We start from the raw sequence: 11012 nt of genomic DNA, 5'->3' as shown, positions 1-11012 counted from the left end.
ACAGTGTGTCTGCAAGTTCGCTGAAACGCTCCAGAAAGAGTGCAATGGGTGATAATGATGTTTATTACCCTTCATGCTTATTATCAATGCTGTCATTTCCTGGGGTGATTCATTTGTTGTGTGTGTGTGTGTGTGTGTGTGTGTGTGTGTGTGTGTGTGTGTGTGTGTGTGTGTGTGTGTGTGTGTGTGTGTGTGTGTGTGTGTGTGTGTGTGTGTGTGTGTGTGTGTGTGTGTGTGTGTGTGTGTGTGTGTGTGTGTGTGTGTGTGTGTGTGTGTGTGTGTGTGTGTGTGTGTGTGTGTGTGTGTGTGTGTGTGTGTGTGTGTGTGTGTGTGTGTGTGTGTGTGTGTGTGTGTGTGTGTGTGTGTGTGTGTGTGTGTGTGTGTGTGTGTGTGTGTGTGTGTGTGTGTGTGTGTGTGTGTGTGTGTGTGTGTGTGTGTGTGTGTGTGTGTGTGTGTGTGTGTGTGTGTGTGTGTGTGTGTGTGTGTGTGTGTGTGTGTGTGTGTGTGTGTGTGTGTGTGTGTGTGTGTGTGTGTGTGTGTGTGTGTGTGTGTGTGTGTGTGTGTGTGTGTGTGTGTGTGTGTGTGTGTGTGTGTGTGTGTGTGTGTGTGTGTGTGTGTGTGTGTGTGTGTGTGTGTGTGTGTGTGTGTGTGTGTGTGTGTGTGTGCACTCGTTTCCATGTTTTGAGGGGACATAAAATTGGAAACACAGTCACGTCTTGGGGACCATTTTTCTTATGGGGACAAAAAAGCAGGTCCCCATAAAAATAATGTATAAAAAGCATCAGAGGGCTGCCCTGAATGTGCCTGTGAAGTTTTTAGCAAAAACCCACAAGTCACCATTTTTACTGATTGTGTGTGTGTACACGGTGCTCAGCAGCCCACCACATGGTTATTCGGTGCTATTGCACTCACTCCTCCACACACACACTTTGCATATGCCGCGCCCATTTGTCCCCTAATGGAAGGATTTTTACAAGTGGGAGGGGGTCATCATTCAATTAGTGATCATCAGAAGAAGCCTGCAAAGCTCGAAGATGGCAGCAAAAGAAGCAAAAGTAAAATGCAAGGTAAGCAAGTTTCTATGAATTAACAAGTTATTTATTTGTTTAATGTTACAAATGTACATACTAAAATAAGAATATTGTCACTATTCTCTATGAATTAACAAGCATTGCAGCAACACTGTATTAACAATAACTAAGCTCTGGCATACTATTGTATGCTAGAGCTTCCCCCTATGGTTTATTAACTTATTTGGCGACTGAAAATACAGTAATTATAGTTTGTACATTTACATTGAAGCTCGAGGTTTTTTTTTTTCGGGTGCACGCATCTCAGGCTTGAATGAGAGCCGGGGCTCGGCTCGTCTCGGGGCTAATGGCCGAGTCGCGGCCTAACGGCTAACGGCTAGCACAACCGAGTGTGTTGACGAACGAGCGGTGACTATTCCTTTTTAACTTTTTTTTAACCGCAGTTTCAAAATTCATTACGCACTAGCGCGACTAGTGAAACCGGCGTGGGTTTTTTTCGAGTATAGCAAGTAGCGTAGGTAATGGAGACAAGCTAAACAAAACGTGAGCTACCGAGATCGGCTACGGCTAGGCTAAAGGTAAATGCTAAACACTCAAATGTGTTGACGAACGAGCGGTGACTATTCCTTTTTAACTTTTTTTAACCGCAGTTTCAAAATTCATTACGCACTAGCGCGACTAGTGAAACCGTCGTGGATTTTTGTCGAGTATAGCAAGTAGCGTAGGTAATGGAGACAAGCTAAACAAAACGTGAGCTAGCGAGATCGGCTACGGCTAAGCTAAAGCTAAATGCTAAACACTCAAACGCCACTGCCTGGTCTCGCTGCTCTTTCTACCCATTAATTATAATGATGGAGTTTATGAACAATTAAAAGTTTAAGCACTTCAGCTAATGTATCGATTTCGTAAAGTGAGATGAGCAGTGATAATCTAATACATGGAGGGCACGCACACTGTTTGTGAAACAATAATATTTCTAATTGTGTGACATTCCAGATTCAAAGAATACGAAATTAATAACTATATAAAGAACAATTCCTGCACTATGTTCCTTAGTTCTGTAAATTTAGTATTTAATATTGTTAAAGACAGGCTCCAGCATGCCTGCAACCCTTGTAAGAATAAGCAGTTTAGAAAATGAATGTATGGGAATTGTTTCAACACTAAAAAAAAGGTATACTGACTATTTTAATGTTGATATGGCATTAATAAAAAGTATTAAAAAATATATTGTGCAACCTCCTACATTTATTTAACCCGTCTTTCAAAACTAGTGTTTTCCCATCAAAACTGGAAACCGCAAAAGTTATTCTGATTTACAAGAGCGGAGAGAAGCACTTATTTACAAATTACAGACCAATATTTTTCCGGCAAAAATTGTAGAACAACTATTTGCAGACAAACTTTACAAATGTATTGCAAAGCATAATGTAATCTGCAAATATCAATACGGTTTCAGAGAGAAAAGGGCAACATCTATGGCAATAATGGAAATTGTGGAAGAATCAATCAATGTGTGTATGCTTGCATGCTCGCGATCAGTTCAATAGTGGGAGTTTGGTCACTTCAAAAGTCGGATCTTCAGTCAAAAAAGGTTGGGCACCCCTGGTATCAGATGTTTGGCACATAAATGGTTGAAAAGCTATTTAGATGACAGCTACAGCTGTTGTGAAAACACTATAAAAGTAACTTAATTGTATAATATTAATATGCACAGTTCAACAATTTCCAATCAAACAAGTTGAAGCTAACTCCCTAAATTTATCAAGATCAATGTGTACAACCAGACAAATGTTCTACTTATTGCCATTTCCTTTGAGCATATAAACTGTACTGAACAAAGACATGTATTGATATTTTTTCCTTTATGCCGTTTTTTTTTCATGTCTTTCATATTGCGTTTATATGTTCGATATATTAATCAATTCTGACTGAATACAATGCAAACTCTTTTTCTCTCTCAAGTTTGAAATCCCACAAAGAGTCAGCCCCCTTCAGGACGCCATTCGTCACATTTCATTAAGGACCAACAAAACAGGCAAATTGTGTGCGAGGTACATAAATGCAGTCAAAGGTAAGGCGTTGTCTGAATTTATATGCTGCGGAATTATTACATAATATGGCATATACTGTAGATAAAACATATACAGTTATTATCAGATGAACACTAAATATGAACCCTGAGTTTATTTTTCCAGTTTCCGACTCAGTTTGTAAACAAGCCGTTATATAAATAATTAATTCCGTATTTTGTCTTACTTCAGTAGAACACCATGTGAAACCGAACAAATAAAACCAATTTTATTCAACAAGATATGTTTTCTAAATTACCATGGACCTCTCAATAATGGAAGACTAGATTGCAAAGCCCGTTTTTTCCCCCTAAAAACTATTGTTGCTGTCTGCTACAGGATGTGAAATATTTGCAAAGAGTACAATCGGCAGAGGACAATTTGTTGCTGAATATCGGGGATATATGATAAATGATGCAGAATACTAGAGCAGAAGATGAGTTTACCACCAATCATGTGCTGCGTTTATGTTTGCATTCAAGTGGAGAGGGAAAACATGGTGGTAAGACTTATTATCCACCTATTCTGCACCACTATAGACAATATCAGAATATTGTGATAATGATCTCATGTTGTTCTTTTTCACATATTTGTTAAGCAATGATGCTTCACAAGAAGATGAGTCATTTGGGCGACCAGTGAATGATGAACACAGGAGGCCAAATTACCAGATGAAAAGGATTGATGTGGATGGTGTGCCACACCTATGTTTGTTTGCTTTCAATGACATTCAAGAGGGAGAAGAAATGACCGATGATTATGGTGGCGAAGACTGCCCATGGAGAACACAAGTATGTATACATTGCAGATTATAAAGAATGGCTCTGTGTAATAAGGATGGAAGTAACTTTTGAAAGAATCAGAATAGTAGAATCTTACTCGAAGTATTGTGAATCAAATTTTCCCGTTTCCACCCACATTCCAAAACGCATGCTTAGCAGGTGAATGGAATACTCTAGATTGTCCCTCGGTGTGAGTGTGAGCGTAAATGGGTGTTGTCTATCTGTGCCCTGCGATTGGCTGGCAACCAGTTCAGGGTGTATCCAGGCGGGGTACACCCTGTCCAAAGACAGCTGGGATAGGCTCCTGCATGCTACCAACCTTTATGAGGATAGACTAATTAGAAAATGGATGGATGCATGGATCAAAATGATCATTTATGGCAGGTGTATGGAATAGGTTGGTACACATTTCAAATAATTATTTTCTGAAACCTAAACTCAAAGCAAGTGCCAATTCAATTTCTAAAATACTTTAGAAAGTTAAGTGCTCCACGATCAATGATCTATCTCTCAGAAAAAAAAATATTTGTCTTTATGGATGACTAAATTTACCAGAAGTTTTCCACCTGCCTTGCAAATTGTAGATCTGATCCAAGTTCTTCAGAGTTGCAAATAACAATCCTGCATAACTTGATGAGATGGGCTATTGGCCTATTCATAAATAATATTCTGAATCTCTATCATTGTTGACTGTCTTTCTAGATGACCAGCCTTTACAGTCACAGATGTGGCTCCTCAACCCTCTGTACTGCCTCAGAGTCAGATGCAACATACACCAGGTAAAGTCATATCCATCACTGTTTCATGATATTTGGTATCTCTATATCTGTGCATTTGGGACGATGGACAGTAATTTTCATGATAAAGTACTGTATGTATGCACAATAGGCAATTTCACATAATGCATTGGAAAGGCTAATGCGAGCGGACTATTTTAGGTCGTTTTAATTTGACACAGAGATCATTATGTTCTGGAGCTATGTCTCTTTTCTGGACCCTCACGGTGTCCCCATAGGACACGTTTACCAAGTGTGTGTGAGGGGAGAAAAAACAGTGTCCAAGCGGGGAAGAACTGACAAAGTGTTAACAAGAATGTCCCCACAATGTTTTTGAGTTTAACATGTAGAAAACACAGTTTTAAAAGATGACGTTGTTCTCTCAGATTTGTGCATCTAAATTTTAGACGGTTTACTTGAGGCTCAGTTTGGTTTGTTCTATCATATTGTCCAATTTTGTTTTCCTAATTGTATTTCAGATGACCAAGACAATACCCAATGAGACTACTTTAAGAGAAAACTGTTGCGATACTGCTGGTCCAGGCAACATACACCAGGTATAATCATATCCATCACTGTTTCATGATATTTGGTATCTCTATATCTGTGCATTTGTGATGATGGACAGTAATTTTCATGATAAAGTACTGTATGTATGTACAACAGGCAATTTCACATAATGCATTGGAAAGGCTAATGCGAGCGTTCTATTTTAGGTCGTTTTAATTTGACACAGAGATCATTATGTTCTGGAGTTATGTCTCTTTTCTGGACCCTCGCGGTGTCCCCATAGGACACGTTTACCAAGTGTGTGTGAGGGGAGAAAAAACAGTGTCCACGCGGGGAAGAACTGACAAAGTGTTAACAAGAATGTCCCCACAATGTTTTTGAGTTTAACATGTAGAAAACACAGTTTTATAAGATGACGTTGTTCTCTCAGATTTGTGCATCTAAATTTTAGACGGTTTACTTGAGGCTAAGTATCGGTTTCTTCTATCATGTTCTCCAATTTTGTTTTCCAAATTATATTCCAGATGACCAAGACAATACCCAATGAGACTACTTTAAGAGAAAACTGTTGCGATACTGCTGGTCCAAGCAACATACACCAGGTATAGTCATATCCATCACTGTTTCATGATATTTGGTATCTCTATATCTGTGCATTTGTGATGATGGACAGTAATTTTCATGATAAAGTACTGTATGTATGCACAACAGGCAATTTCACATAATGCATTGGAAAGGCTAATGCGAGCGGACTATTTTAGGTCGTTTTAATTTGACACAGAGATCATTATTTTCTGGAGCTATGTCTCTTTTCTGGACCCTCACGGTGTCCCCATAGGACACGTTTACCAAGTGTGTGTGAGGGGAGAAAAAACAGTGTCCACGCGGGGAAGAACTGACAAAGTGTTAACAAGAATGTCCCCACAATGTTTTTGAGTTTAACATGTAGAAAACACAGTTTTATAAGATGACGTTGTTCTCTCAGATTTGTGCATCTAAATTTTAGACGGTTTACTTGAGGCTAAGTATCGGTTTCTTCTATCATGTTCTCCAATTTTGTTTTCCAAATTATATTCCAGATGACCAAGACAATACCCAATGAGACTACTTTAAGAGAAAACTGTTGCGATACTGCTGGTCCAAGCAACATACACCAGGTATAGTCATATCCATCACTGTTTCATGATATTTGGTATCTCTATATCTGTGCATTTGTGATGATGGACAGTAATTTTCATGATAAAGTACTGTATGTATGCACAACAGGCAATTTCACATAATGCATTGGAAAGGCTAATGCGAGCGGACTATTTTAGGTCGTTTTAATTTGACACAGAGATCATTATGTTCTGGAGCGATGTCTCTTTTCTGGACCCTCACGGTGTCCCCATAGGACACGTTTACCAAGTGTGTGTGAGGGGAGAAAAAACAGTGTCCACGCGGGGAAGAACTGACAAAGTGTTAACAAAAATGTCCCCACAATGTTTTTGAGTTTAACATGTAGAAAACACAGTTTTATAAGATGACGTTGTTCTCTCAGATTTGTGCATCTAAATTTTAGACGGTTTACTTGAGGCTAAGTATCGGTTTCTTCTATCATGTTCTCCAATTTTGTTTTCCAAATTATATTCCAGATGACCAAGACAATACCCAATGAGACTACTTTAAGAGAAAACTGTTGCGATACTTCTGGTCCAAGCAACATACACCAGGTATAGTCATATCCATCACTGTTTCATGATATTTGGTATCTCTATATCTGTGCATTTGTGATGATGGACAGTAATTTTCATGATAAAGTACTGTATGTATGCACAACAGGCAATTTCACATGATGCATTGGAAAGGCTAATGCGAGCGGACTATTTTAGGTCGTTTTAATTTGACACAGAGATCATTATGTTCTGGAGCTCTCTCTCTTTTCTGGACCCTCACGGTGTCCCCATAGGACACGTTTACCAAGTGTGTGTGAGGAGAGAAAAAACAGTGTCCAAGCGGGGAAGAACTGACAAAGTGTTAACAAGAATGTCCCCACAATGTTTTTGAGTTTAACATGTAGAAAACACAGTTTTAAAAGATGACGTTGTTCTCTCAGATTTGTGCATCTAAATTTTAGACCGTTTACTTGAGGCTCAGTTTGGTTTGTTCTATCATATTGTCCAATTTTGTTTTCCTAATTGTATTTCAGATGACCAAGACAATACCCAATGAGACTACTTTACAAGAAAACTGTTGCGATACTGCTGGTCCAGGCAACATTCACCAGGTATAGTCATATCCATCACTGTTTCATGATATTTGGTATCTCTATATCTGTGCATTTGTGATGATGGACAGTAATTTTCATGATAAAGTACTGTATGTATGCACAACAGGCAATTTCACATAATGCATTGGAAAGGCTAATGCGAGCGGACTATTTTAGGTCGTTTTAATTTGACACAGAGATCATTATGTTCTGGAGTTATGTCTCTTTTCTGGACCCTCGCGGTGTCCCCATAGGACACGTTTACCAAGTGTGTGTGAGGGGAGAAAAAACAGTGTCCAAGCGAGGAAGAACTGACAAAGTGTTAACAAGAATGTCCCCACAATGTTTTTGAGTTTAACATGTGGAAAACACAGTTTTAAAAGATGACGTTGTTCAGTCAGATTTGTGCATCTAAATTTTAGACGGTTTACTTGAGGCTCAGTTCGGTTTGTTCTATCATATTGTCCAATTTTGTTTTCCAAATTATATTCCAGATGAACAAGACAATACCCAATGAGACTACTTTAAGAGAAAACTGTTGCGATACTGCTGGTCCAAGCAACATACACCAGGTATAGTCATATCCATCACTGTTTCATGATATTTGGTATCTCTTTATCTGTGCATTTGAGATGATAGACAGTAATTTTCATGATAAAGTACTATATCTATGCACAACAGGCAATTTCACATAATGCATTGGAAAGGTTAATGCAAGCGGACTATTTTAGGTTGATTTAATTTGACACAGAGATCATTATGTTCTGGAGCTATGTCTCTTTTCTGGACCCTCACGGTGTCCCCATAGGACACGTTTACCAAGTGTGTGTGAGGGGAGAAAAAACGGTGTCCAAGCGGGGAAGAACTGACAAAGTGTTAACAAGAATGTCCCCACAATGTTTTTGAGTTTAACATGTAGAAAACACAGTTTTAAAAGGTGACGTTGTTCTCTCAGATTTGTGCATCTATATTTTAGACGGTTTACTTGAGGCTAAGTATCGGTTTCTTCTATCATGTTCTCCAATTTTGTTTTCCAAATTATATTCCAGATGACCAAGACAATACCCAATGAGACTACTTTACAAGAAAACTGTTGCGGTACTGCTGGTCCAGGCAACATACGCCAGGTATAGTCAGATCCATCACTGTTTCATGATATTTGGTATCTCTATATCTGTGCATTTGTGATGATGGACAGTAATTTTCATGATAAAGTACTGTATGTATGCACAACAGGCAATTTCACATAATGCATTGGGAAGGCTAATGCGAGCGGACTATTTTAGGTCGTTTTAATTTGACACAGAGATCATTATGTTCTGGAGTTATGTCTCTTTTCTGGACCCTCACGGTGTCCCCATAGGACACGTTTACCAAGTGTGTGTGAGGGGAGAAAAAACAGTCTCCAAGCGGGGAAGAACTGACAAAGTGTTAACAAGAATGTCCCCACAATGTTTTTGAGTTTAACATGTAGAAAACGCAGTTTTAAAAGATGACGTTGTTCTCTCAGATTTGTGCATCTACATTTTAGACGGTTTACTTGAGGCTCAGTTTGGTTTGTTCTATCATATTGTCCAATTTTGTTTTCCTAATTGTATTTCAGATGACCAAGACAATACCCAATGAGACTACTTTACAAGAAAACTGTTGCGATACTGCTGGTCCAGGCAACATACACCAGGTATAGTCATATCCATCACTGTTTCATGATATTTGGTATCTCTATATCTGTGCATTTGTGATGATGGACAGTAATTTTCATGATAAAGTACTGTATGTATGCACAACAGGCAATTCCACATAATGCATTGGAAAGGTTAATGCGAGCGGACTATTTTAGGTCGATTTAATTTGACACAGAGATCATTATGTTCTGGAGTTATGTCTCTTTTCTGGACCCTCGCGGTGTCCCCATAGGACACGTTTACCAAGTGTGTGTGAGGGGAGAAAAACGGTGTCCAAGGGGCAAAGAACTGACAAAGTGTTAACAAGAATGTCCCCACAATGTTTTTGAGTTTAACATGTAGAAAACACAGTTTTAAAAGATGACGTTGTTCTCTCAGATTTGTGCATCTAAATTTTAGACGGTTTACTTGAGGCTCAGTTCGGTTTGTTCTATCATATTGTCCAATTTTGTTTTCCAAATTATATTCCAGATGAACAAGACAATACCCAATGAGACTACTTTAAGAGAAAACTGTTGCGATACTGCTGGTCCAAGCAACATACACCAGGTATAGTCATATCCATCACTGTTTCATGATATTTGGTATCTCTTTATCTGTGCATTTGAGATGATAGACAGTAATTTTCATGATAAAGTACTATATCTATGCACAACAGGCAATTTCACATAATGCATTGGAAAGGTTAATGCAAGCGGACTATTTTAGGTTGATTTAATTTGACACAGAGAGATCATTATGTTCTGGAATTATGTCTCTTTTGTGTACCCTCACAATGTCCCCACACACCACACGTTTCAGATTTGTGTGTGAGGAAAAAAAAGTGAAATGTTATACTGTGGTCCCCATAAGTCACTGACAGTGTTTACAGGAATGTTCCGACAATGTGTTTTATTTTACCAACACCTATGAGGGGTTGGCTTCTCTTTACTCTGGAGTTGGCAAGAGTTGCAGAGCAGGTGTGGGCATCCTTACTTAAATGTAATTTATCACTGACACACGATTATCTCATTTTCATGTGCATTTCAAAATCATCTCTGAATGGTAAGTTTTCTTTTGAAAATGTTGTGAAAGGATGCAACAGCGCAGCTTATGTTGCTCATTAAACAGCAAAATGTCAGTCCAAATGACAGTATGCATTGTAATGTTAGAATGACAGTGTGAATCTATGTAAAGAGCTTTAGATTGTAATTCAATCATGTACTATCCTTGAATCTTTCAATAACAATTTTTTTTTCCTCAGTACTTCAAGGAAGAGGAAGAGAACTCTCTGGGAGAAAAGTGAAATAAAGGCACACGATGAGACTCGTCAAATCTTTTCGCGTCCCAGGAAAAATGGAGTGTGAAAGATATTTAAGGGCTGAACCAGAAGCCCTTAAAAATGGCAAACCCTCAATTTTTGATGTCTATAACTACATGCCGACTGCCAAAAGTAAATTGCTGTGCAAACAAGTTTTTCATCAAAAACTCACTGATTAGGCTCTTTTATTTCCATTATGGATATTTAAATTTGAATGTATATTGAGACAATGTCAACAGTTTGTTTGATGTTTTTGTTTTAGATAGACATTTTACTTTTTTTTTTTTTTTTTTACCACACATTCAGTTCCGTTAAATAAAAACTCATCACATTGGTATGATATTGACCGGTTCTTTGATTGGAAGAACAAGCCGGAGATGTCTTCCGTTCTCTGAAGCAGAAATATTCGAGTCACAGGACATTTAACAAACAAAACATATCAAAATAGATTGTTTCAATGATTATTATTCACATGAATTGACTTTCATTTGACAGTTAGGTTCAGATGCTTGCCATTTTTGATGAGTAATGCACTTTGTGTGAGGTCCCCAGTAATCACATGTACTTGGTATAGATCCTGTGTGAATTATGTAAATACATTTAAATAT

At 38.3% G+C, this 11012-nt stretch overlaps 1 protein-coding gene across 40 annotated transcripts; it reads left to right on the top strand.

Annotated features, from left to right (window-relative positions):
- The first annotated feature begins 532 nt into the window (after window positions 1-532).
- LOC127611555 (uncharacterized) lies at window positions 533-10738 on the top strand. Of its 40 annotated transcripts, none has more exons than XM_052082165.1 (15): window positions 533-1067; window positions 2997-3105; window positions 3443-3605; window positions 3702-3894; window positions 4588-4664; window positions 5141-5218; window positions 5696-5773; window positions 6251-6328; window positions 6806-6883; window positions 7360-7437; window positions 7914-7991; window positions 9023-9100; window positions 9576-9653; window positions 9976-10063; window positions 10348-10738. In XM_052082165.1, exons 4-15 carry the CDS (start codon window positions 3882-3884, stop codon window positions 10392-10394), a joined length of 849 nt encoding a protein of 282 aa, XP_051938125.1. In that variant the 5' UTR covers window positions 533-1067; window positions 2997-3105; window positions 3443-3605; window positions 3702-3881; the 3' UTR covers window positions 10395-10738. The 40 variants fall into 40 exon arrangements, with proteins under 40 accessions (XP_051938125.1, XP_051938127.1, XP_051938126.1 ...); XM_052082167.1 differs by lacking the exon at window positions 533-1067 and adding an exon at window positions 1312-1439; XM_052082166.1 differs by lacking the exon at window positions 533-1067 and adding an exon at window positions 1446-1647.
- Window positions 10739-11012: the final 274 nt, after the last annotated feature.

This window comes from Hippocampus zosterae, chromosome 12 (genome assembly GCF_025434085.1).
Source record: "Hippocampus zosterae strain Florida chromosome 12, ASM2543408v3, whole genome shotgun sequence".
Lineage (NCBI taxonomy): Eukaryota > Metazoa > Chordata > Actinopteri > Syngnathiformes > Syngnathidae > Hippocampus > Hippocampus zosterae.
The sequence above is the reverse complement of the archived record's forward strand: the minus strand, read 5'-3'. Positions and strand labels throughout refer to the sequence as shown.